Source organism: Platichthys flesus, chromosome 15 (genome assembly GCF_949316205.1).
Source record: "Platichthys flesus chromosome 15, fPlaFle2.1, whole genome shotgun sequence".
Taxonomy (NCBI): Eukaryota; Metazoa; Chordata; class Actinopteri; order Pleuronectiformes; family Pleuronectidae; genus Platichthys; species Platichthys flesus.
Window position 1 is genome coordinate 10,710,651 of NC_084959.1, and position 24,441 is coordinate 10,735,091.

At 39.6% G+C, this 24,441-nt stretch overlaps 3 protein-coding genes across 5 annotated transcripts; all 3 read right to left on the bottom strand.

Moving 5' to 3' along the window:
- Nucleotides 1–203: 203 nt before the first annotated feature.
- Nucleotides 204–9,762, bottom strand: slc37a2 (solute carrier family 37 member 2). Its single transcript, XM_062406349.1, has 18 exons — nt 9,156–9,762; nt 7,918–7,999; nt 7,446–7,536; nt 7,098–7,176; nt 6,869–7,004; nt 5,327–5,403; nt 4,202–4,368; nt 4,005–4,042; nt 3,754–3,894; nt 3,114–3,204; nt 2,942–3,004; nt 2,742–2,827; nt 2,597–2,645; nt 2,107–2,180; nt 1,912–1,990; nt 1,007–1,104; nt 806–870; nt 204–452 (listed from the first exon to the last, which is right to left on the bottom strand). The coding sequence occupies exons 1-18, from the start codon at nt 9,212–9,214 to the stop codon at nt 437–439; spliced, it is 1,491 nt and encodes a 496-aa protein (XP_062262333.1). The 5' UTR covers nt 9,215–9,762; the 3' UTR covers nt 204–436.
- Nucleotides 9,763–10,179: 417 nt separating this feature from the next.
- On the bottom strand, nt 10,180–16,198 carry ccdc15 (coiled-coil domain containing 15). 2 transcript variants are annotated; one of them, XM_062406350.1, is made up of 10 exons: nt 15,808–16,198; nt 14,938–15,087; nt 14,457–14,585; nt 13,310–13,432; nt 13,084–13,215; nt 12,215–12,334; nt 12,019–12,122; nt 11,461–11,652; nt 11,189–11,337; nt 10,181–11,071 (listed from the first exon to the last, which is right to left on the bottom strand). In XM_062406350.1, exons 1-10 carry the CDS (start codon nt 15,979–15,981, stop codon nt 11,022–11,024), a joined length of 1,323 nt encoding a protein of 440 aa, XP_062262334.1. In that variant the 5' UTR covers nt 15,982–16,198; the 3' UTR covers nt 10,181–11,021. The 2 variants fall into 2 exon arrangements, with proteins under 2 accessions (XP_062262335.1, XP_062262334.1); XM_062406351.1 differs by lacking the exon at nt 13,310–13,432 and having other exon boundaries at nt 10,180–11,071.
- Nucleotides 16,199–17,108: 910 nt separating this feature from the next.
- On the bottom strand, nt 17,109–22,851 carry psmg1 (proteasome (prosome, macropain) assembly chaperone 1). Of its 2 annotated transcripts, none has more exons than XM_062406800.1 (7): nt 22,636–22,851; nt 21,921–22,024; nt 20,762–20,907; nt 19,353–19,415; nt 18,731–18,869; nt 17,688–17,818; nt 17,109–17,287 (listed from the first exon to the last, which is right to left on the bottom strand). In XM_062406800.1, exons 1-7 carry the CDS (start codon nt 22,752–22,754, stop codon nt 17,210–17,212), a joined length of 780 nt encoding a protein of 259 aa, XP_062262784.1. In that variant the 5' UTR covers nt 22,755–22,851; the 3' UTR covers nt 17,109–17,209. The 2 variants fall into 2 exon arrangements, with proteins under 2 accessions (XP_062262784.1, XP_062262783.1); XM_062406799.1 differs by having other exon boundaries at nt 18,671–18,869.
- Between the last annotated feature and the right edge of the window lie 1,590 nt (nt 22,852–24,441).

Genomic DNA, 24,441 nt, shown 5'->3' on the forward strand with positions numbered 1-24,441 from the left:
TGAAGTGGACTGCGCACCTCCTTCTCGCCTTCTGTTCCTGCACAGAAGTAATTATAATGACTAAATGACGTACAAAAAAATCAAATCTATTGTCAACAGGCTGCGAGTTCTTCCATACCGTCATGTGTTATAATGTGTACTGTGTTGTGTACTGTGGGGATGCAGTAACCAAGAAGACAGAAAACGACAAAATTAAGAAAAGGCACAATATATACACTTTAATGATAAAAGAATATGAAAACAAGTCAGAATTAGGAGATTAGTCATATAAAAGTTCTGTCTTTTATAAGACAATAAGAAGAAGGCCTCAATCGTCTCTTCGAACTTTCCACTGATGACTTCTTCAATGGAAAGACGTTTGTCCACTGTACCAGATCAGCATAAGCTTTGTTTCCCTCTTTGTGTGTTTGGTTTCTGGTTTGTTTGTGTGCGTGGTTCAGATTTCTTTGAACCTGTAATAAAAAGGTTAAAATAGTAAAATATACAATTACTTTGAATATGAAGAGTAAGAGATAAAATGAAATCAAAATACAATATTATTATTATTTTACTCCTTATATAAAAGTGATATAAGTTTTCTCTGCAGCTGAATGTGGCTTCTCGCCGGGAACAGGCGGTGGTGATGATTGCTTGACAACCAGAGCAACCATCATTGTATTTACAGATTTGTTGTTTTTGTCATGCTTTGATAACCTGACCAGGGTGCAATTGAAAATTAGGTATACAATAATCGCATGGGGACTTTTTGACATGAATATATATTTAGGTTAAGTTTGGAAAAACCACAGCCGCTGTAGATACTGACCCTCTGACCCGGGGAGCACGTCTGCACCAACCCTGTGCTTCTTTGTAAACAAGCCTGGACAAAAACTGAAGAAAAACAAACAACATGTCATTTGGGCTGTTGTTACACAGCTAGAGGAACATATTCAAGACGATTCAATCATCTAAAACAAGTATGAAAATTGTGAGCCTGATGTGAGAGAGGAGAGGAGGAGTTTCTGACCAGGCAGGCCAGGACATCGGCAGAGATGAGCATGTAGAAGACGTTGTTCCAGCCATAGGGGGAGATCAGACCGGCTAACAGAGGACCCAGTGCAGCTCCTGCAGAATACACCAACGGCAAAACAGTGACGCCTCTGCTGACTCTTTTAATAAGTGACATCAGCAACCTTCAAACTTTTAGACTTATACATGCAAAAGGGCTGAAAATGTAAATGTTCAGATCAAAAGGAGGAAAATGGAAGAGAAAAGTTCATTACTGGCTGCCGCAAAACAAAAAGGAGAATTTATGATTGATTTATTTGCGTATAGAGCAGAAAAGTTCAATCCGATCTGAATTCTCCACTGGAGACACATTCAGGGCTCATTCTAATACCAGTAGTGAAGTGACAACATGAACTTAAGAGTTGTTCACATGTGATCGGATCAGCCAACATGTCAGGTATGAACAGAGTTAACAAAGCGCCTGTGTTCAGGAGGAGTGCAGCACCACTACAGCTGTTGTCCGAGAGTCAAGTGGATATTTATATGGCATTTTCTGTTTTACTTTATATGCAAATCAATTTGCAGTAAGGGCATCCCTGCAAACATTGAGGTTACAATCAATTAATGTCTTATTATTAATGGGTTTTTAATGTGGTTTCGAAATGAGTCTTGGAATGAATTTTATTATGCATCATTATCTTTAATGCACGTAAGTATCCGTATATTTTTGGATTGGCAGTGCATTCTTTGATTCTGAGCACGTAGCTCACAGTGGATTCACCACTGAGGTACCAACAAGTTTTTGCCAATATTGATTTGATCCATTGTTAATATTACTACAGGAGGGACATTAAAAGAGTGATTGAAAATACAAACTGAAGAGTGAGATTCTGAATCTCTGCAGTTCTGACTCTAAACACGTACCTATTGAACCAGTCCCGTCTATAATCGCTGTGACTGTCGACAAGGCCCTGGAGTTTCCTCTCAGACTCTCGTGGGTTCCCTGTTGTAACAAACACACCAGGTCAATCAATACAAACAGTGTTTTTCAGTTATGTCCACTACATGTCAGTGGGATTATATACAACTGAGCGTTTCCCAAGATGCATCACCTCTTACCAGGTCTGCAGATACAGCTGTAGTGATGAGTGCGTATGGTCCGTTCACCAGGCCTCCACACACCAGCAGCATAGCTACATTTGGAAAAACAGTTTTAAGTAGAATGTCTAAAAACATCTTTCACATGTACTTGTACTTAGAACAAATGTTTGTAATAATTCTCATTTTATAAACAGTTTCAGTTCAAATCCTGGATTGGTTCTGTAACTGATCACTATCTGCGCTACAGGCACAAATACATGCAGAATAAGATTTAAGATCATGATTCATATCATCTCACGATCATTCCAGTTTCTAGAGAACATTATTACTATTGCTGTAATGCTATGATGAATCTGAGTGTGTATTTATAGAGCCTTAATTCCATAAAAAAATGCCACAATCTCTCATTTCCAGCTTTGTCTTAGAACTTCATTTTTATTGTAAGAGCAAACTATCACATAGCTGAATTAACATTAAGATGATAGAATGAGTATTAAAAGAGACTTACCCACTGTAGTACCGAGGTTCCTTTGTCCAATGTTATTATAGAGGAAAAGCTGAAACATGAACAAATAATTCCTTTACGATCTATGCAAAGATGGAAATAATAGTTATTGTTAAATCTATTGTTTATTGTATGAAGTGACGCTGACCATGGGGGCGGCAGCAATCAACATCACGCAGCAGGTTGTAGCTCTTCCACCGGTGTAGTCAGACACAACGCCTGCCATGATGCCTCCTGTACATTTAAAACATGTTCAGACACATTACATCTTCCTGGCTAACACTAACACCTGAAACAAGTATTTTCAGATAATAGGATAAGTCCGATCAGTCAAGGCTCCCAACCTACCCACAATTCCTCCAACATCAAACAGTGTGGACATATCTCCTGCCTCTTTTGCATCGAAATGTGCTGAAAATGAAAAACAAGCTTTAGGATGATGGGGAGGAAAATATATTACATTTATAGTATACAAATAACATTTTATAATTGGAGAAAAAAAGAGTGTGTTAACACTGACCAACGTTTGAGATGTAGAGAGGTAGCCAGTACAGGAAAGTGTAGCTGACCAGTTTGGCAAACAAAAGACAAAGAGAAAACTCCATCACTCCCTGTGTGAGACACAACGACAACATGAAAACCTCTGGGATCTTTCCCATGTCGCTTACATTAAACATGTTTTAGGAAGAGACCTCTTCCTGATGAGTCTGCTCAGATTAACTGCAGCAAAGTAGACGAAGAAAGCACATTTGGGATTTCACACTGCTTACGGAGCTGAATCAGACAGATCCTTCCAGATGGTTACCACTATGTTAAATAAAAGTGTAAAATGTTTCCTAATTGAATGATTTTTAAATAAGTGCAGTGTCTCAAAAGCAGATTTTTTTTTTAAATCAGCAAAAAGGTAGATCAGATCTTTGACTGTGTAGTTTCCATCACAGCCATCAGAGGGTGATAAGGTTTACATTTTCAACAATTCACATATTGAATATACAAAGCGTAAACAAAAATTCTAAATATTGAATACATGACCATTGTTAGTTCGCTGTTTATACATTTTTACGCTGTAATTAAAATTCAGAACAGCCCGTTTAAAAATCATCCAACCAGATCAATCAAACCAAACATTTCTAAGGTTAAAAAGAGTTGCTTTGACTCACAGGTATACTGAGAGCTCCACAGAAGCTAATAGCCTCGGTGTGATCCTCAACAATGGCTGGAGGCTCGCTGGAGATGGACCCGTTGACGGTTCGGGGCGAGTTCTGCAAGAGAGGTTCCACCTCTCCGCTGTCCTGATCACTCTAAAGGGCACACACATAAACAGGCATGCAAAAGTTCAAGATCCTTGTTACTTATTATTAATTTATTCATTCATTAATTGATTAGAAACTAAACGTTTCTGAGAACTCACATGGTGCTGAGGAGGAGTGCAGTTAATGTCTTCAGGTTCTGAACAGAAGAAGAAAAGATGGGAATCAGAAATGTCTTTTTACAGCGGCTTAGAGATGGTGGCATAATAAATATACAGCATTGAGCATGAGCCTGTAATAACAGGATGTGGGTCTGTGATTGTGTGTGTGTGTGTGTGTCTGATGAACAGAAACTCACTCTCAACCAGGAAGAAGAAGCACAGGATCCCAGTGCAGGCGATGATGATGCCTGGGACAATGAAGGACATTCCCCATGCTGACGAGACAAAGACTCCAGCGATGAGGGAGCCCAAGATGTTTCCCACTGAGGTGTGAGAGTTCCACACACCCATGATGAACCCACGTCTGATGAGCAAAAATACAAAGCAGGATCAAAACAAGCACACAAAGAAGGTGTATACCATTTGAAAGGTGTTGCAATGATCTAGTTTTTAAAGAAAACTCTTAAATAGACTTTTAACCCTTTCTGTGTTCTACTATAATATTCCCTTAAAGATTTGTCAGTGGCAAAGAAGATGAATCTATCAGGCAGTGTGACAAGTGTCTCTGAGAATACAGCATTAATCAAGTTGAGCACAGAACTCATAATTGTATTTGCATATAGGGCAAGCTATTGACAGGATATAATGTGTTTGTTACAAAGCTATTAGGTGGCGGTAGATGTAGGTGACCTTAGGACACAGTGAGGTTAGCAGTTTCCTTTGATTCCAGACTTCATGCTAATCAATACTGAGAACTTCATGACTTCAAGCCCATACTTCACACATAGATATGAGGTTGAAAACAATCTTCTCATTCGGTAAGTGGATTTCAAACCAAAATCAATTCTTTAATGATCAACAACTGATTGACTATTTAAGCTAAAGAAATTATTTTTAAAAAGACCACAAATTTGGGTAGATTTAAATCTCAGAACATTTTACAATTTTATATCATATTGATCAGCTTCATGTAAACAGTAACCAGGTTATTACAGCTTGTGTAAACATGTCTGATCTCTCTGTGTATCAAGGTTTCTTTCGTGCAAATAAACACAATCTACAGCGACAGGCCAGACACTGAAATGGCTGGGCTCCACTCAGATGGGCGTGGGGCTGTTGTTCACAAAGTCATGTGTGCTCAAGTACTTTCTACTGTGGTTGTAGTTCTACTGGTCAAGAAGCAGTTGAACCAGTTTGAGTTCATTCAATCACTGGGCTTTCAAAATGAGACCTTGACCAACAGGCACGTGTTTGTCAGTCAGCTGTAAAAAAAAAGGTATTGAATACTGTTTAGTCAGCGGGTCTGCTCCAACTGTACTCACTTCCCCTTCCCAAACCAGTTTCCGACACAGGCCACCACTGCCGGCCAACCAGTGGTCTGCACGAGCCCGTTCATCACCTGCAGAGTGAAGCAAACAGAAGGAGACACCCGCATGTGTTAACTTACAGAACCAAAGCACCATAAAGATAATACAAACTCTCCAACTCTATACAGGGTATTGGGAGACCAGTGTTAGCATTCTCTCACCAATCCGTTATAAGCCCAGACATATGTCTGCAGTCATATGATGCAGCCGTGAGTCATGTGATATGTGAGTAAAGCCTGACTAAGCCACCACGAGACCTCTACATTTCCTAAAGGGAAGAGATGATGAATTAGGTCTGTACTGACCCACAGAGCTCCCCCTCAGATATTGGATTTTTATCTCTTATGTCAAATAGAGATTTTTCTTTATGGAGCTGACGGGTGTAAGTGTGATTAATAATTATATGAGGAACGGGAACTATTTCTATTAATAGTTTTCCATAGGTTGCGAGTTCACTTGTGGAATTTGATAACGGGGGTGCGTCATGTGAAGCTCATCTAACACCTCAAAGCTGTAGAAGAACATTGGATTTATTGCAGTGACAAAGAAATAGTTTTTGTTTCGCACTAATACAACTAAACTCTGATTAGGCAAGGTAACAAGTCAGAGCTTGATTGCCACCATGAGGCACACTCTCAATCTCAGTGCATGGTCGAGGCTATTACTGGTCAAAAGGACACTACACAAAAACTGAAGTGAAACAAAACTTTCGTGATGAAACGAGTGTTCGAGATGGACTTGGTCTGACTGTGTCCGTCTTGATCAGGTTGAGGGGTGGAGCAAAAAAAACGTCAAGTCGGACACTTTCTACTTTACTTACTCTTGGCGTCAGTGAGACAAGAACAACGACAGATTTCACAACTTTTGATTTTTTCGTTGCAGATAACAGTTAACTTAGAACTTTCTTTCAGCTGAAAATTTGATTAATTAAACTATAGTGTAAAGTGACGTCTGTAAACCAACAGATGAAATTCATCACATCCTATTTCAACAGCGTTGGATGGAGTCAGACAAAAATTCTAACCAGTATGCATTGTGTTAGGACCAGCATGCATCAAGTTAAGTCCGCCCTGCACAACGCTGCATGAAGTCGAACGTACCTGATGCATTTATTTGTACTTAGCCACTGAGTGTGCATACACACAGGGAGTAACTTTAATTTCCTGTGTGTGTGTGGGTGCGGCTGAACTTTTGTTATGAGATAGCAATAAACTGATACACACGTTAATGACCTTGTTCAGACTTGGTAATAACAATCGTCCTGAGAGATCTGATCACAAGTCGACACGGGAGAAGCATTCATTGTATTTAATGCCAGGTGTGAACAAATCAACTGTCCACTTGTGATCAAACTTCTCAGGGTGCTAATACCAGGTCTGAACAGGGCCTATTACACTGTACATAACAGATCAGACCAACCCATCTACAAGTTGCCCATGTGTTTACAGCCAACAAGGGAAGAAAAGAAAGTGTGTGTTTGTCGTGTTGTATGTTTACCTGGATGACGGCGTAGTACCACAATGAGTGGATTTTCAAGTAGAAACCAAGGCCAAACAGACACGTGAACAATCCACTCAAGAGCATCCCAACGCTCAGGTAGTACCGCAGGGGCACGCGCTCTCCAAATATTCCACTGTTGACACAAGAAAATGATTGAAGCTTAATGTGACATTCACCCACAGACAAAAACAACAAACAAGGACTTGCAGCATCAGCACATACAGACCTGAAAAACATGCCGATGGCGTAGGTAACCAGGAAACAATTATCCAAGATCCCAAACAGTGTCTGATAGTTGTCTTGGTCTAGAGAGATGACAAGGATACACATATTAGTGTCCAGCTATGGAATCAAACCAGGAATTAAAACCAAGGTGTCTGCACTGATGTGGAGCCTGTGCGTGAATCAACAACATTCCTATATGATAACTTAGGTAGATGGTTACAGAATTCTCAGGCCTGATACTGATACTCATAACGGTTATTAAAATACATGGTGAAGGGTTTAGCTGGTGCTGGAGGTTTTATGTTGCATTTGTTGACAAAATGACAACTTAAGGAGCTTAAGAACTCACCAAAAGGAGCCCAGTCACACCAGGTAGCATTGTTGGTTATGTTGAGGTCTGCAGGTCGAACGACTGTGGAACAATTTCTGTGCAACTCACTCTGAGGATCAGAGAGAAAAATATTGACAGGGACTGGTGAACCACTGTAACCAAAACAACAGTGGAAGGAAAAGTGCCACATTTAGTTATTGTCACAGTCACTGGTTGGTGATGCGCCTTCGTTCAGTGTACGTAATTGTGATTTGCATTTTCTTTTGGAGAGGTTAGACACTGTGGAGCCTAAAAGGATTATACCATAGCTGTTACATGTTCTTAGACCATTTACTAAAAACCATAAATTTTACTCTAAACAATCAAATCCGTTTTTCAGCATCACATTAGATAAGGAAAGACATACACGCTGCAGAACATTAGCAATTGTCTTCATTTCTATATGGGTTAAGGTTTAGTTTATGATGATCCTTTTAAATGTTATAGTCACCTTAACAATGCTGATAGGTTTCCTTGACAGGTGATAGGAGGTGTAGAAGAGGAAGGTGAGGAAAAGAATAAAAGTGCGATAACTGCAAGAGAAAGATCCAAATAAATACGTGTTATAGTACAAGAGCCTTGAACAGGAACACCATTGACATCAATACAAACATAAGCAGACAGCTGTGTGCGTACTGGGAATTATGTTTAATACTATTGTATGGATTAAAGTAAAAATATCACTTTAATAAATCCTGGTTCAATGTAAGTCCCTAAATGAAACACATGATCTCTGCAGCATAAGGCGGTGGCCCTTGTGTAATAACATCTCTCTCATGGTAATAAACACACGTCAGCATTCCTTCCTTGTGTTTTGTATCACACACCCTCAAGATATAACAAAGGCGATTCATTATTCTGAAGTGAACTTGTGTGCCAAGCATAATTTAAGTGAATTTACAACAGAAGATTCCAGGTACAATATGTATGTATCCAGATTGTCAAATGTGTACATTTGAGGCTATTTGCTGTATTGATTTATAGTAAACAAACACACTGGATTCTGAGTGTCGGTCGGACACAACAAATCAATCTGAAGGCATCTCACTCGGATGTAAAGGAATACTATATTCTACTGCTTTGTTAATCAAAACTCCTTTCAAAATTGATCGACTTCTGCAGATAATAATTCAAAAAGTTATTGGCGTGGCCTAAGTCAGTGCCTTCCCTTTAATGATTAAAAAAAAGTTAGACTAATGATAAAAAATAAGTTGACGTTTCATCCCGGTGGCAGTGAAAACCAACACCACAGGCTGAGATGTTATTAAAGTGCCTGGTGGTGGCAGATTCCCTAAATACCTAATGTATTGATAAGCAAGTTGATTCTATGAAGATTCAATGTTTCAATGAGGGGAGGAAGCTTTGAAATGAGACTTGTTATAAGCAAATGGAGTTTTGTGTGAGGGACGATCCTCGCAGCTGGAGCAGGTACATGAAACAAGCAGTAGTAACAAGTTAGTGACGTGATGTATCGACTCACAGAAACCGGTTTCATGGTATAAAGAAGAAAGAACAAAGACCTGCACCACTGATCCACACACTGTGAGGTTATATACGTGCCCTGGCTAAACATTTACGAAGGGAGATAACACACACACACACACAGGCTGCCATCGTGTAAGGAAGGTGCCACTAACCGGCTGCTGGGGACAGAACAGTGGGACCTGGACGGTGATAAGAGAAACTTACCAGCTGTCCCGAGAAAACGACGTGATGAGTCGCATTCCAGGAGCCAGGGGCGATTTCATGTTGGCGGAAAAACGTGTGTCCGTCGTCCACAAAAAAAAACAGGGAGACTCACAACTGGATCCGAGACATGTCCTCCGAATTTAACTTGTAGCTTACTCACTAACCACAGGGGGTAACCAGCTGCTTATTACCTGGTAATAACAGTGAATATATGTTAAAACAGAACCGGACCTTCCGGTTTGGTTCGGGTGAACGCCACAGGGGGTAGAGGTAGACGCTATGTGCTAGAAGAATAGAGCAGCAGTCGTTTGGCTTCGTGTGGGGAGATACATTCCGTGGACATCCAGCAGGTCTCCATTCTGCCCGGCTGGTTTATATGCTCCTCTCAGCAGACAGCCGGCCTCCCTCCACGCGCCGGGAACACGCGTCCGGTAAGAATAGAAACGTGAATTGTATTATTATTAGACCCAAACGTGTTTCATCCACTGTTTTCCATACGGAGCCTCCCGGTGGACACGTGACTTAAGTGGCCCCCACCCTCCGCCCTGACCACGGACCGGAAACAGCTGAGGAGCGGAGCGGTGAAGGCAAAGCCCGGCGAGGAGCCACTGGAGCCGCTGGAGCCGGAGCCACCGCTCACAGCAGCAACACAAACAGCTTTTGACTAATTTATTATTTATATACACAATATTTATTTTTGATTTGAGATATCCCTGTCGCATTAAAATGTATTCTATTATTTATTTTCAGTTTTTATGCATTTAAATGTTTGTAAAATGATGTTATCGCTGTCTGTGGAGCTATAAATGAACAAGTCTTGGTTGTGTCTCTGGAAGGACACTTGCTAGTTAAATCAGAGTCACTTTAAAGGCTGTAAAGAAGTATAATAAATACGTTTTTTACTTTCATGGTCTGTCAAACGCTTGTCCAATCATCAAACTGCATCACACAGACAAATTCAACCCAAAACTTAAAAATCTTAACAGTTATCAAATAAACAAACATTTACAATTTAAATATCAAATTGCTATAAAATAAATTTTTTATTTTATGATGTCAGTTATATAAACTTAACTCATTTGGCCTGATTATAATAAAGGTTAGTGTATTCAAGCATGCTGGCTTGTCAGAGCGTGAGATAACCTTTAAGTTATTCATATTCATTTCCAGTTTATTCAGAATGTGTTTCTTTGCTGTTAAACACCACCAGGGAAGAAAACATCCAGGGCCTCACCCCTCAAAGTTTGCAATGAGGGTGATGTTTCCTCAATCCATGATTATTTAACAAGCACCATTTGAATGCCAGCCGGTGCAAACATTAAAATTTCCGCTTTGTTCATTTTGCTGCAGCGGCAGCCTGCTTCGAGGAAACACTGCATACACTTCCATATAAAGAATAAATAAAACAGTTTACAGATTTAAGTTTATCAAGGAATTATAACTTAACATGACACACAGTATATTGTTATAAATACCATACAATACCACAGCAAATCCTCAAAAGCATATCTTCAAGTTTAAACTTCCCTAAACTTTATCAAGCTTTTAAACTCACTTCAGAAATTGCACTGTATCGACTCGCTGAATGAAGATCTGATCTCGCTTGTGTTATTAGACAATAAAAATGCCATTTGGATTCAATTGTGGGAAACATATCATGGCAACTAATCGAGTATCTGTTGTTGTGGTTTCCTCATATTTCTCTCTGGAAGCACCTCTATACTCAATGAATGGACAGACATCATCCATCTTCTAGTCCATCACTTAGACTGTATTTCCCATAACGTCCTTTACAAACAGTCAGACCTAAACGACAAGGACCTGATTTCTTTGGGGTCGCTTTCCACTGCAGTTCACCAGCTTCCTTTACCGTGAATCCAAATTCAGCATTGTTGAATGTAACGCCTGGGCATATGCTGTGGAAGAGACAAATGCGACTGAAGTGTTTGTATACATTTCATGTATATTTCCACTGAAGCTCAATGTTATTATGTAAAGATGGCGAGGCCGGTCACGGTGTGTGCCTAGTTTACCTTTGGGATTGTTGTGGAAGACACAGTTGTTAGCGCAGGTGTCGGGGTGAGAGTCCCAGAAAGAGGAAGCACAGCAGCAGAGAGGAGGGGGCACCAGTTTCTCCTGCGACAGTCTCTCCTTCATCTGAGCTCTCAGGGCGTCAATGAACCTGCACAGTTACAATCAGTCCATTGATCAGGACAGCGTCAAACTTCAAGAAGCCGTTTATAATCTGAGGGTGTAAATAGTTTTGTGGGTTTACACATATTCAAGTGTAATCCCCATGAATTACCTTGTCGCTACTTTGTGTTTTTCCTTTTTTCTCCTCTGCATCTCCACAGCTCTCTCTTCCTCCTCAAGCCTCAGTCGTTCCACAATCAGCAGCTCTCTCTCCTCCAGCTGCTGTCGGGCCTCCACGAGCTGCCGAGCTCTCTCAAACTTTCTCTCTTCCTCCAGACGAATACGTTCTTTCTCTTCTTTTATCCTTCATGGAGGATAGACACATTTGAAAGGAGGCTGAACGATCAATTTGTATTATTACGCTAGTATTTTAGAATGTAAATCTCAACACTTCTCTCGCTAAAATATGGTTAAACACACTGTTCAAGGTAAAATCATCACACAGAAACATAGTATTAATAATCATAGTACAACATTAAGTAATATTCGTCATAACACTGTTGTCTATTATAAAATACTGAGCTGAATTCAAGCTGCTGTTCTTCAAAATATTGGACAGCCATCTTTCAGAGCCCCAGAGGATTGTTATTTCAGTTTCTGATAGTTTGGGCATTAGATCACTTTAAACACCCTTAAATAAGAGGAAGTGATACAGATGAAAAGTCGTCACCTTGCGGTTCTCTTCAGGTGTTTCCTGTGCTGATTGTTCTCCTTCACTTGCTCCCTCTCACTGCTCATGAAGTGGCGACGCTGCATCAGGAACTGAGACTGACGCTGCACAAAGAGAGGCGAGCTATCTGTGACATCTGCTTTGACACAAGTTTGCACAAGTGAAGTCAAGGTTCATGACTTTGTCTGGGGTCTACCTGTCTTCTAAGTTCCTCCTGCTCAGTCAGAGGCCATAGGACCTGTGTGGCTCTGAGGCTGGACTTGAAACCAGGATCAGGCTGTGACTTGTCTGTGTCCCTCAACACACTTCCACTGACCTGAAACATACACACAGTCAAAACAGGTTCAGTAGGTTTGACTGCTAACCAGCTATAGATGGTATAAATTAACCAAGCTGCAAATATCAAGTAAATCTGAAATCAAAACATGTTTTTACAACTTAATCCTCCTTCTTTATTATAACATTGCAACACAGTACTCCTACACCACCTTAAAACGTGTATGACATTCATTAACTCATATTATCAGTTTCCCATTAACTATCACATCTGAAAATGTGTTCAAAGCATCAGGTTTCAGCATCGCTATAATGAAACAGTTAAGTCATTTCAGAAGTTACTGAGGAACAACGATATCAAATGTTTTCTTCTATGAGATTTCTGAATCGATTTTTATGAAAGTTAATCTGACAAAGACATATAATAATGCTAGAAAGAGTGAGTTAAGCTGAGTATAGCGAGAGTATGCCAACAGAATGAAGTCTGTGTGTTTCAGTTTGACCTATGAACTTCCAAGTCTGAGAAGTTGGTGTGTGTGTTGCAGGCAAACTGTGTCTGGTGACTATTCAGTCATATTATTCTGTAAATATGAATGTCTCTTCATCTGGTCATCCAACTACATTTACCATTTAAATCCAAATAATTGATTCTTGTAATGAAGATGAATAAATTATATCTAAATACATCTAAAATAAATTTTTAAAGAACAGAAAATAGAAACGCCATCAACATGGAATACAGAGTGAGAGCCACGATGAAATGCTGCTGCACTCTGGGTTTTCATTAACCTTGTGCTGAACATGGGGATATTCATGTTGACTGGTGAAGAAATGATCATCTCCCTCTTCCTCTCTCTGAAAATCCTCCTCCTCCTCATCATCCACTTCCTGTTCTGGTCTTTGCATGAAATATTCAGCTTTCTGTTGGGAACAGAGGAAAATGTATCTTTTATATCCTGAATGTGCAACAGGAACTATTCATTTTTTAAAAGAGGAACAAGTGTGAGACACTGACAGCTGCATGTCTGTTTGGAGATATGTTCCATTTGCCTCCGGGAAGGTCTGACGTTGTTCCTCCATGAGAGCTCATCTGACAGGCGGCCAGTCTGAGTCTGACCTGCCTCATGTCTTCACTAGACTGGAAAATCATGGAAATAAATAATCCACCAAGTAAATCACTGTCACGATATTTTATCACTCATAGAAGCAAAGAGTACAATTATTCACACAGCCAATAACACACTGTGCTGAAGGAAATAGGACCACATAGGACTGCCTGAATTATTACAAGAGGATGATTGAGGACATACTAGAATTGTTGGACTGATATCAATAAAGATGGTTTTAGTTATCTATCCAAATTCATACCAGAAACATTTAGATAAAACAGCACTCTCTGTTGGACAAAGTTTGCAACAGAGACATTTTTTCTAATTACCTCAAATACTAAATATATTTCAAATCTGAGCTGCAATTTCTAAAAAAAAATTCTGCCAAATATTACTCTTGTATGTAAAACCTTGGGCCTTAATCTGATGGAACAGCTTCCCCTCTTCTGGTCTCAGTATGTCTGCCGTACAATCTTGAACCTTGCTGTTAAGATTTGCTCTCATTCAGACCCAAAAGCACAAGTGAGGTCAAAGAGTGATGTTGAGTGATAAGGCCTGGTCGACAGTTAGTGCTCGAGGTCATCCCAGAGGAGCTGGGTGAGGTGGAGGTCAGAGGTTTGTGCTGGCAAGTCAAGTTCTTTCACGTCAATCTAGGACAAACATTTCCCTAAGGACTCAACTGTATGACTAGGTTGTGTCCTGTTGACATAGGGTCTTCCCAAATCTGCAGCCTCAAAGGTGAAAGTACAAATGGCATGTAGGAATGCGCTTCTGGCCATTTAATCGATGATATTGAATTAGGGCCATATTGCTTATCTTTGCCATTCAAAAATGAAAAATACGAATAGGTGGGTACACCAATAATTTACAATTCAAATTCATGGTAGAAGAAAAGTACCAACCAGATCAAATCTAATATCTTCAGTTTATTCAGTACAGATCTCTGGAAGACGCACACATCCAAGCAGGAAATAAAAAAATGTCATTACTTTGGTCAGACTCCAATTATTCATTCCTGCTCTATTGTGGTAATGTTATGCAATACCCTCTCACCTCCTGAAAGCTCCTCTCCATCACCCTCTGTCGTACAGCAGCTCCTGCAGTCACAACCTTCTCCCCAGCAGGCACATGCTGGGTCCACACTCGATACTGTTGTTGCGGGAATCTCCTGTTAGGTTTAACCTGGACATCAAATTGCATGCAATGGAGTATTTGTTAATCTGGGTCAACAAAAATCTGGACAAACTGACTGCACAGTGATTTTTATGTATAGACATGCCCTATTTCTCTGTTCTAAATCAATATAATGTAGATGGAATACCTTCATGTTTTGGACTGTTAGTTGGATAAAGCAATTGAAGAGATTGGAGTGCTGAGCATTCTCACTATTTTCTGACACTTAACAGACCAAATGTTTCATAAGGTAATCAAAATAAAAGCTGACAGTGATCTCAGCCCTTACCGTTAGTAGTTTTTTTTAGTTGATGTGATGTCATTACACTTAATTATCAGTCAAAAATGATGTCAGCTTTACCATTAGCTCAGTTTGAGGCTGCTGTCTCTTCCTGTAGACTTGGGCTTGTTGTGCCACTCGGTGGCGCACTCCATCCTGAAATCGTCGCAGGCTCTCTTCATTCTCCCTCCTCTTTTCTGCCTGAAGCTCCTCAGTTATTAAAGCAAGAGCCTAAACAAGACAGGAGAGAACTCTCTGTACTTCGGGGGAAAAATCAGTACTCTCTATTCATTTGACTATTTAACTGACAATTATAATTACAGATTCTCTACAGATTAAGATTTTATAAATAAAATATTTATGAGTCAATAAAATGTGATACATTAGCACAGATTAAACCACACAACCAACTTGGACTGGCTACAAAATCAGATAAATTAATGAAAAATAAATAACTACTTCTACAAATATAATATTTTGACACGGATGGATATCATTTGCCTGTCTTGTATTTCTGAATACCTTCACTTACAATATTTAAGTACATTTGACAAGACATAAATCTATGAAATGAAAGGCTGTTTTTATATAGCAAATTCAAGCCAGATTTTAATTTGAAAGGGATTTTGTTGTGGCGATGCAACTTAAACTCAAGTTTTGTAAATGGCCCATTAAATGACAGCAGGGCCTGTAATGAAGAAGGCTCATGTTTTAGTATCTTTGTGGAGTTTAAACTGTGTCCAACGGAGTTATGGTTATCGATGCAATACTGTACATGAGGTTTACAAATAGAATGAATATGTTACATATACAGCTGTGGCATAGAGAAAACCCCATGTCAACAACACAACAGCTAACAATCTCTGCAGACTGTCTATTAGTCTCTGAAGTGAGGTGCCTGGCAACCTGGGGGAATCTCTTTGGGCATTAGCAGCGAAGTCCCACACTTACACACGGGTGTTCCTGGAAGTCTGGTCCGTCCTCCACCCAGGCTCCCACCGCCACCACAGGCGGGTTCCTCCCCGCCAACACACTGTTAGCTCCGGGGGCTCGGTGCTCCTTTCTGCGGCTGATTGGAGCTTTGTTTCGGCAGCCCGTGGAGGCTATGACCCGGCTAGCACTCATAGCTAGCCTTACTAAACAGGCTAACGTTAAGTGCTTTTATTTAACAGCTAAAACAGCCTCTTGGCTCGGCAGACTGTTTGATGCAGCTCGGCCGTTAACTGTTTAAACGACAAGATATGACAAATAAAAGCTAAAACCAGCTGTCGTTTGTTTTTGTTTTGTAAATAATCAACAGGTCAGTTTGACTTTCGCTCAATTAGTCTTCTTTTACCTTGTGTTGTTTCTCAAATCGCTCACTGGCTCATTGCTGCCCCCGGGAGGCCAGGAGGAGACACTGTGAGGATCATTATGCCCTGATTCATCTTGTATGGCCAACCTTGTGCACACAAGCATAGTAACTCCGGGTTGTGTGGCTCCCCGTCGACATACACATACTAACAGTTTTCTAGGAGCTACAAATGGACAACGACAAGTAAAACTAAAATGGCCACAGCCACTGGCCTTCACCCGCATAACAATGAAAAATAATTAACTATAATGAACTATAATGCACAAGACGGTAACTGAAAACTGAGTTATAGTTAAGAAAACCTTTAACGCAAGTCAACTAAAAGCGATAGACGACACCAACATATCCACCATAAAATAAACAAAACATCATATTGACTATTGAAATGATCAAATATCGCCCACAGCAGCAGATGGTGTTAAATGAAGCTTCAATAATGATTTTTTTCTGAGACTACGTTCAGCTACAGATTGATAAACATTTTATGATTCAGTAAGTATTTGAAGCAGCAAAATGGTTGGTGGGATTTACTCACCAATCATTTGGTGTGTCTCAAAGATGTTTTTTTAAGAGGTTGCGGACAACAATGGAGTTCTAAAGCCCGGAGGAATGAGATACATTACGTCTTTGATGACAAATATGTTAGCGGGATCATTTTATTGCTGGTTTCGGGTTTTAAATGGATCCATGGACAGTTAGAGGAGTCTCTAATATCCCATGTCACTTTTATATTTTGCGAAATTAGACTAAAAGCCTGAGAATGTCCTAAATCTTGCAGGTATTTGGTCTTAAGCCAAAGCTCAAACTTTTCACCTGTTGCTAGCACTGTTCTATAAATCATTAACATGGACAGCAGTATGGTGCATGCATGCCAGTCATAATACCACTCTTTAGAAACTAATGGGAAATACACATGTATTTTTTTTTCTTTATTTCAAAAATTACAGTATTTTATCAAAGGAAAACATACTTTAATGCACCATTCAGTGTGAAACATGTTCAGATATAGAGATTACTCTGAATTTCGGTGGTTTGGATAAACTTGCGCAGGACATCTGTGTTCGGAGACGAGGCCAACTGAGGAGACAAAGAGATGCAGTCAGAATAACAAGGGAACTCTTCTGCTATGTTTTAATGGTGATTTAATGAGGCCATGATCACGTCCACATCATCATGCCGAATGATGTTCAAGTACAATTAAAACTCATTTAATGACATGGAGGCCTGCTGCACTACTAACTCATGTACATGGAGCAGTTTTATGAGCCTGGATCAGTAGATAAACAATTTTTGAATTTGCTTTTGCCCGGAGGCCCATTGCAAACTGGCTACTTCTGCATGGAAAAATTTGCCAATTGGCTCATTAGTCTTTAGAAAGGCGCGTCTTGCCAAACTGTCAAACATAACATCTCTCTGAAAATTACTACCCACTGCCCTTCCAAAAGCTCACTCAGATATAAAAAGAGAGGAAGCTCACCTGTATGGACTTCCCAAGCTTGGTTAGTGCAGGCTTGTAGGTCTCCATGGTGACAGAGTCAGGGCCGAGGATGTCACTGTAACACTGGTAGACGACGGTGGCGATGCGGTGGACCTGGCAGTGGTTCAGTACTGATGAAACAGCATAAAGCAGAAGAATGTAAGGTTATGCAATGAAGAAGACTAGACTCTTTGACATGAGGAGGGCAAATGCTCTGCAGTCCTCAGTGACCCGGACTGAAGCTCTTTACACATTTTGTTTAGATTATCAACGTCTTATGTTACATTACATTACATTTCATTTGGCTGACGCTTTTGTCCAAAGCGACTTACAATTAGTACACTAATCAGTCATGAGGGGCCATTTAGGGGTTCAATATCTTGCCAAGGACACTTCGGCATGCAGATGGGAGAGAGTGGGGTTTGAACCGGCAATGTTCTGGTTGGAGAACCACCATTTTATTTACCAAATCAGGATGCAAGGCTGTGTTTTCCGAGCGAGTGGAGAGGAGCATAATGGTGCTGCATTTCATTCACTTGGCAAGTGCTTCTTTGTCCGAAGATACTTACAAGCTAATTACATCAGGACAAATCTGGGGTTCGGTGTCTCACTCAAGGACACTTCAAAGGGAAGAGTAGAGAATCCAAACTTTTATGATGTTTCAGACTCCATGGCTCTCAACCAAGAGCTGTAAGGCTGTTTGTCCTGGGACATTCCAGTGAATGTAAAGCCTACTTTTTAACATCTTGTCAATTTTAAAATTATCTAGTAATACCAAGTATCAACTCAATATCTTTTTGAATGTGAGATCTCAATTGGTAAATTTAGCTTTTCAGCAAGACTGTTGGATTTCCCCTCAAATTTAATAATTATTCTTTTCATTTTATATATCAGTCTTTGCAATATAAACCATTTCATATGTAGACCCCACATGCAATTGTACACATTGCCACTTAACAGCAGAGAATGAGAGAAGTTAGTACCTGCAGCTGAAAGCCCAGTTACTATGTTGGGCTGCTCCAGTGATTGGCAGACCGGCTTACCACTGAAGGTACCGGTGTGGAGAGAGCGCAGGAACGGAGTGGCGCTGGTGCACAGATAATCTGCTGTCTTGTAATCGGCCACAGAGCTATCTGACAACACTGTCACGTTCAGCTCTCTGTGCTGAAGACAATCAAAAACCTGGATGAGACAAAGAAACATAGTCAGTACAACACAACATCATTTTAATGGTAGTAATCTATCAACCTAAAGAATACCTGCATGTTTGACTACTGATGATTGTAGATTAACTACAATCATCAGCGGTGCTGCTATGTGATTGGCTTGTTACTGGGTCAAAACGCAAACTTAATTTAGTTGTCAATGAGTATATATGTACTGACAAAGAATATGATTATTCATAGCAAATAGCTAAATTAGTTTTATGTGTGTCTAAGGGATAACAATTATGTACAGGACAATAATTCTGAGTATGATAATCATTTGAACGTCCTGGTGTTGCCTCATTGTTGAGCTCAATGAATGAGAGAAAATAAACCTGTGCATGGTCGTAAATCTGCCATCTGTCTGCAGTAGAGAAAACCGGTCTTAACTTTTCCATATACCAACCTAATGTATCACAGAACAGTGCAAATAATGTATTATTGTATAAACATATCCCACCTTTTCTGTCCACTGAAAAAGCTGGTCTTCTGCAATGTGGGAAGTCACTTGGCACATCAAAACCTTTAGGGGAAAGAACATGAGACATTTGTGGATCAAACTCATACTTGTGTCTGTGTGGTGTGAATCAAAGCCAGGAAAGACTGATACCCAACTAAATGTCTAATCAAAGGTAGAAGTCACACACACAGCTATTTTCATCGGGGTACAAGCAGTTTGGGTTTATCTCCACTTTGTATTTCTGTGATGTTTTCATGTGTTACAGTGCAACACCCACAGCAGAAGGAGAAATCCAAACACATAGAAGCTGTAAAGAGGATGAAATAGCGGGCGGGAGCTTAGTTAGAAGGTGAGTTTGCCAACAAAAAAATAAATAGCGAAATAATTATTTTGAGTATTGAAATAATGAGCAGATTATAGTCTTGATGATTTAATTAACTAGTTTCTCTTTGAAAAATCTAAAGCACAAGGCAATGTTTTCAATTTAGATAAGATTGGCCAGGTAATTTCCAAATATTATTTTTATTTAAAACTAAACGGAATAAACCAATTATTGTTGTTCCTTACCATACATAGTATTCTCCCAGCGAACCTGCTTGTTTTTATCATTTATCTACTGTCCAGGGTCAATAAATGCAAAAGCCTGCACAAACAAATTTCAGTTATTGAGTGATCTACAGATCAATGAGTGGCTGTCATATCAGTGGTCCACAGCTGCTTCACCGTGTATTGAAGCCCTCTACCTTCAACTCATTAAATCTCTGCAGCAATTTCAGTCAGCAGGAGAAGAAATGTGTGATAAATCTGAAGCCTCCTCAGTAGCCCAGTGCTATCACACATGGCGGCTGACTATGTTTATCTTGATTAAAGCATGTGCGAAAGACATCGGGCGGAGAGAAACTACATCCACCGCTGCACACATGAGAGCGATTGGTTATAACTCTGATCTGTGGATGGCTAGGGCTCATTAATCCTGTGTGCCTTGGCCTACTTTCCTACTTGTACAAAAAAAAGTGGGGCTCCATGTTATATTCTCAATATACAATACAGTGCAAATGCTACAGGAACACAGTAACATATGATATGACCATGTACAAAAGGACAGTAGACCTGAGATTGAAGTATGTGCTGTCATTTAAACGGCTTCGTAAACATTGTTTTTTGATCTGTTTCAGTTGTCATTCTGTATTTCTTATATTTACCCAACGATGTATTCTTTTCTTCTTGCACAATAATTAAATGGACACAGCCAAAGTAATATTCTCTTAATTAAGAAGAGTTGAGGTAATCAGGACCAAACTCATTTAACTGGATGATCTTTGAGTTTGCAGCAGCCTGGTGCCTTCTGTGGGAATAATGAAACAACAGACACATTCTGAAGTGATGTTCACAACTAGTTTGTCACTCACTGTGGGGTTTTCCTTGTGTCTGTAGAAAACACATGCTGACTCCTTGCTTGTTTGTCCAGTTACAGCTCGGCTCCTCTCGTTCCACACTGATGCATGTCCCACTTTGTCCCAGTTTGCAGAGGTGAGAACGTACACTGACAGAAACCCTGTGAAAACAGGCTCACATTGGAACTATTCTGATGTTTTAGATGTTTACTTTATTTACTGTTTCTGACATGCATTCAAATATAGTTTGAAGATGCCACAGCTGTCAGACAATGGGAAAAATGTAACTATAATAATTTAAATGGGAAACATTGAATCAATAAGTTAATAGATTATTTGATCATTTAATACTAGTTAATATTACCAATCATTCATTGGTTTCAGCTTCTGATCTATGAATATTTCTGCTTCTCTTTGTTGTATGGTATAATAAACTGAACCTATTTGGGTTTAAGACTATTGACATATAATAAAGAGATAATAATAAAACCAGTAATTTGTTGCTCTGCTGTCAGAGAAGCCCCAAAATATGGTATTCAGGACTGCCATGAAAAAAAGGCCTATTATAGTTTCCCACAGAACAAGATGACATGTTCTGGTCCTTTAGTTTTGTCAGACAAACAGTCAAAGTCCATAAATATTTTAGTTCATTATCATGAGCGACAAAGAAAACAATCACATCTTCATATCAAAGAAAATAAAACAGCAAATTTTTGACATGTTTTCTTTAAAAAGCAACCATTGCACAAAATAGACTCATTAACCAAAGCAATAAAGCTGCGGGCCACAAAGTGTAAAAAATGTACTCAAAGGTGCTAAAACACTTATTCCTCACTATGATTAACACCTTTCATTTGACGTATTTCACCCAATATATATGATACATAGTTAATTATAAATATTGAAGGTGTAAAATCTTGGCATTTAGTCGTATTAATTCTGTGCATAATTTAACTTAAGAAAAGAAATGTGTTGCTCTCTAGAGAATATATATTGTGATAAACAAATGATGTGCACATATCTATGTTGACACCTTACCACAGACATTTTTTGGGTGTTTTACTCCTAAATACCGTTCACTATTGTAATTTCTACACAGGGATCTTTCCAATAATACTGAGTGTGCTATAAAAAGCATTCATCACTGGTAAGGTAGCACACAGGAGCTACCTACTGGCAGCGTTGTGTCCCACAGCGAGGACAAACTCAGAACACGGCAGCTTGTTTCCGGACTTGAGTGAATCTGAGACTTCAGGGATCCAGTGCAGATGAACCTCCCTGATCGAAGAGAGATGGGGTTGGAGAAGTAAGGAGAGATTAAGAAAACACTATAAGACTCAAATTTGATATTCTTTTTGTATTACTATTTTACTCCACCTAGGAATGCAAGTGCCTGAGGATAGTGGTAGGGCTGTAGTATAATAGTAGATACAGCTGAGCACACACATGCTACATATTAAAGGACCACTCTAAAAAGGGGTGAAGAAACAGGATGACAATACCAGGATCCACTCACGTGACGTAATAGTTGAATGAGTATGAACGATGTGAATCATGTGCTGTGACTTGCTATTAGCTTGAATTAGCTAATAACAAGTCATTGACAATGGTTGTGATGGTGTTCATCCCTTCGGTACAAACCCAGAGACATAAAGTAGACCCCATTGTGTCAGAACTTGTAGTGTGAGGCAGTGTTATTACTGCTAATAGCCGCTAACCATCATATTTTCATGTTAGCTGCTCAGCGAAGGAGAATGGAAGCCACATATAAACTAAACTGAAATGTAGTTTACATGTTTATCTCACTGGAGGGAGCTTTCTGAATGGTCTCCATGCTTTCTGACTTGTCACTTCCCGTGTGTTCATGCTAGCGGGCTAACGCTATTTACCGCTTTTCCTCCAGCTCTCGGCGGATTTGTTCGTCTTCCTCGTTTTCCTCACGCTCCTCGTCGTCTTCCTCCACAGCCCGAGAATACACCGACAGCACCTCGCCGAAAAACGTCGCCATGCTCACTGTGTTCTCAGAGGAAAACGAAAGTTCAGCTAGCGACTCAGATTCACAACTTCGGATCTTGACAGGCAACCGTAACTTCCGCCCAGAGCGATGCTCCTTCACAGTAAAAGTCCGAAATACTTCAGAATAAAGCATAATTTCCTCAAACCTATCAATTAAGGTTTTGGTAAGATAGAAAGAAAAGAAGGACCGAATGAAGAAAGACAGAAAAGAAGGAAGGAAGGATAAAAGAAAGAGGGAAGGATAAAAGAAAGAAATAAATGAAGGAAATAAAAAGAGAGAGAAAGAAACAAAGACAGAAATGAAGGAAGGAAAGAAACAAAGACAGAAATCAATGAAGGGATATAGGAAGGAAGGAAAGAAAAAACAGGAAAGGAAGGACTTAGGGAAGAAATAAAGAAAGATAGAGAGAGAATAAGAAAGATGGAAGAAATAATGAAGAAAGAAAGAAAGAGAGAAAGAAAGAAACACAGAAAGGACACATTTTATTAAAACATGTAGGAGTTACGTGTGTGTAGAAAAATAATCAATTTTCTCATTACATATAGTCATTTGTCCCTCTGCAAGAAAAATATTGATCTTTTCGCACATCTTTTAAAATACATTTTAAAGTCAAAGGTCTTTGAGATGCATCTTGAAATATCCTCTAGTGAAATAAAAAAACAATATGACTCATGGGTTCATTGTGCATCGTTCATATTATATAAAAAGAATGTGTTCAAAACTGTCTGAAAACAATACTCACATCACCATATGTTAGTGGAAAGAGTTATCAGTCACCGAAAATGTTCCTCTTGTCAACAGTGCTCCTGTAATCCCTGAGGTCCTTCAAGATGAAATTCACTGTTCGTGTTTCAAACTGCACTTCAGCTCTGCACGACACACCGTCCAGAAAAACACTCAGAGAATTTTGTACAAAAAAAGGCACTAAGTTTAGAACATACCCACATGATTTGATAAGCTAAGACGGCTGGAGCCTCACGTTATCTGCTGCTAAACTTAAAATGCATTTTACCTCAGATTTTGTCCTCCATCACTTGTAGCTGAATCCTGTTTGGACATAATCTTTTTAGGGCCTGGGATAATGATTAGAGAGTGTAATTATTATTTCGTCGTACATATAATAGAATTGTCACCGCAATATAATTCTAGAATGATAAGATGTGACAAAATATTTCCAATGCACAGAAACGCATCAGCTCAAATACAATGTATATACATGCAACACCAGTCGCTTCACATTGTCCCAGTGGGAAGCTCAAGGCCAAGGCTGCATGCATGAGTACTGCCTGTCCAACATACTGTATTTCTGCCTGAGTTGCTCACTTAAATCAATGAATGATTTAAAGCCAAGCCTCTCTAGTGGATCCACATCGTGGGCATGGTTATACAATACATAGGGGCTTGAATATGACTAACAATTAGTGTAGGGATGCTTGATATGCTATTTTTGTGCCGTGTGCCAATCAAGAATGAACCTGACATGCCACAAGAATCCCCCAGCGTCTTACTGGTGATACATAATTTACACAATCGCAACAAAGCAGGAAAGCAGAGTTTCTACAGTACGCTGGCAGATCATCTCCGGCTGTATATCTAGCTGGAAACAAAAGCCAAGTCATGTTAGAGCAAATTGGCTTCACTTTGACTGCAGAATATCCATCCTTTCCATTGTGTTGTA

Coding starts and splice junctions, on each gene's coding strand:
- slc37a2 (XM_062406349.1), bottom strand. CDS start 9,214: ATGAAATCGCCCCTGGCTCCTGGAATGCGACTCATCACGTCGTTTTCT. Junction 8,000..9,155: donor TCGTTTTCTCGGGACAGCTG/GTAAGTTTCTCT, acceptor TTTCTCTTGCAG/TTATCGCACTTTTATTCTTT. Junction 3,205..3,753: donor GTGGAGCTCTCAGTATACCT/GTGAGTCAAAGC, acceptor TGTCTCACACAG/GGAGTGATGGAGTTTTCTCT.
- ccdc15 (XM_062406350.1), bottom strand. CDS start 15,981: ATGAGTGCTAGCCGGGTCATAGCCTCCACGGGCTGCCGAAACAAAGCT. Junction 15,088..15,807: donor ACTTCCAGGAACACCCGTGT/GTAAGTGTGGGA, acceptor TGTCTTGTTTAG/GCTCTTGCTTTAATAACTGA. Junction 12,335..13,083: donor ATCCCCATGTTCAGCACAAG/GTTAATGAAAAC, acceptor TGTATGTTTCAG/GTCAGTGGAAGTGTGTTGAG.
- psmg1 (XM_062406799.1), bottom strand. CDS start 22,754: ATGGCGACGTTTTTCGGCGAGGTGCTGTCGGTGTATTCTCGGGCTGTG. Junction 22,025..22,635: donor CGAGAGCTGGAGGAAAAGCG/GTAAATAGCGTT, acceptor CTCTTCGATCAG/GGAGGTTCATCTGCACTGGA. Junction 17,288..17,687: donor AGCTTGGGAAGTCCATACAG/GTGAGCTTCCTC, acceptor TTGTCTCCTCAG/TTGGCCTCGTCTCCGAACAC.